Consider the following 1861-nt stretch of genomic DNA (forward strand, 5'->3'; position numbering starts at 1 on the left):
GAACCGTGGCGAGCATGAGGAAAACTGCCGAATTTCCACATGATCGTCATCATTAGTGTCCTCCTCTTCTTCCGAATCCAAGTGTTGGTACCGTTCTGAACGGGCTGTGAACAAGATGTGGCACATTTCATCAGTGCAGGGAGTGTTTATACCTCTCAGTCCTCAAGCATTCCTACCTGTCTGCTTACAAAGAACTTTGAGTTCATACATCATGCAGGGTATTTTCCTTCATACTGAAACACACCCAGCTAGTTTCACTCATCCTGTACAATTAGCAGTGAAGGATATCTCCTTCCTACTGAATTTATCCTATCTCATCAGCTCTATTATATTTTAAAAGCAGCTGATAGTCAGCAGGTGTCTAATCCAGCAGACCCTTCGTGGTAGGGATATTTCTTCCCTACAGCAACAATCATATGGAAGGAAACACGAAAACAATTCGCTATCCCAATTGTCAATAAACAGCTTTATGATTGTACAGTCTGTCCTGTATAAATACATACAAGCCTTCTTCAAAAATTAAAAATATTTACTCCCCAAAATATATTTCCTCTTCTCCCTCCTACAACTAGAAAAAGGATTAGATTTTGTGAAAGAAAATGGGCAAGCAGCCAATATGCAAAGCTATTTTTTAATGCAAAAATCTAAACTGCCTCCAAAGAGATTTTGTGCTTTGAGATTTGCAGCACTGGATTTCTAAGCCAGCCGCATTGGATTTTGTGGGGTGGACGTTAATAAGTTTGGCTACAGAAAGCTGATAACTATACTGAGCCAAATTTGCTGCACTGTATCAGCCAGAAAGCTACTTTTATAAATTCTAAAATTTTCTGCATTAGGGTTTATAACAGCAATGCCATCTCTTATTAGTATCCATGTGAGATATTTCCTGACGTGAGAATTGCAGTTATAAAGGACTCACATCAAAGGCACCCAATAACCTGCTGAGCATGCCTGGGGACTTGGGGAGTTTGCTGTCATTCCTACTTGACAGACCCAGAGATTTGCACCACTGAACATAATGTGGGCTTTCACCCACCAGGATCCGCTCATGGCTGCTGTACCACACATCTCCCAGTCACTGACCCAATCCAGTGACCAGAGATCAAGTTCAGTGTCCAGTAAGTGCTATGTGTGGGGGGCACACACCGCCACCTCAGTTTCTACAGGTACGTTGTACCAATACAACCGCAATACTTGAGAAACGCACCTCTGTCCCCTCTGCACTGCCTGACTCGAGCAAGCACATGGAGATTTCTCAATCTCTCTCTTTCCGTCCAACCCCCAAGCTAAAAGCCTCTTCTCCAAACTGGAAGAGCACTATCTAAATAGGATCTCTGCTTCTGCGGTTTGGCAGCTGAGAGGCTGGGACAGGCTGGTTTCTCCCTCCCTTCACCCAGAGCAAGGCGCAGGAGCAGGGGAAAAATGTGCTTCCTATGGAGTCGCCGAGTCCCACAGCCCTGGGAGAATTATGGAAGAGATGTCACTGAAGCAAGGCAGAAATTTCCATAGCTCAGGGAACTGAAATAGCCCAGTACTGTGGAAAGTCCCTCTGGCCAGTGACAAGCCCAAGCCCTTTCCACCTGCGCAGGTGCCCAAGTCAAATGAGAAAAGCTAGGGAGCAGAGACCTCGACATTCCTCACACGATGCTCCTCCTTCCTCTCTCAAGAGCACCGACTCCATCTGGTGCTTATCTGGAGATACCAGGAATCTTACATAGCACTGCTAACACAGCAGTTCCCAGACATTTACATGCGCCAGACAGGCACTTCACTTTGTATGTTATTAGAATTAATAATACTAAAATAAACTTGCAGAGAAAATAGTTTAAATTGCTTTAAATCTCTAAAGTATTTTCCCTAC

At 44.3% G+C, this 1861-nt stretch overlaps 1 protein-coding gene across 1 annotated transcript in view; it reads right to left on the reverse strand.

Annotated features, from left to right (window-relative positions):
- LOC104497961 (microtubule-associated serine/threonine-protein kinase 2-like) overlaps window positions 1-1861 on the reverse strand; it is a gene marked incomplete at its 5' end in the record, with an annotated part of 28232 nt that overhangs the window by 14808 nt on the left and 11563 nt on the right. The window contains one exon of the mRNA XM_010141272.1: window positions 1-104. This exon is cut by the window's left edge and continues 1 nt beyond it. Coding sequence (XP_010139574.1) covers window positions 1-104 — 104 coding nt within the window. The remainder of the gene's footprint in view (window positions 105-1861) is intronic.

The sequence above is a fragment of the Buceros rhinoceros genome, unplaced genomic scaffold (genome assembly GCF_000710305.1).
Source record: "Buceros rhinoceros silvestris isolate BGI_N320 unplaced genomic scaffold, ASM71030v1 scaffold33268, whole genome shotgun sequence".
Classification (NCBI taxonomy): domain Eukaryota; kingdom Metazoa; phylum Chordata; class Aves; order Bucerotiformes; family Bucerotidae; genus Buceros; species Buceros rhinoceros.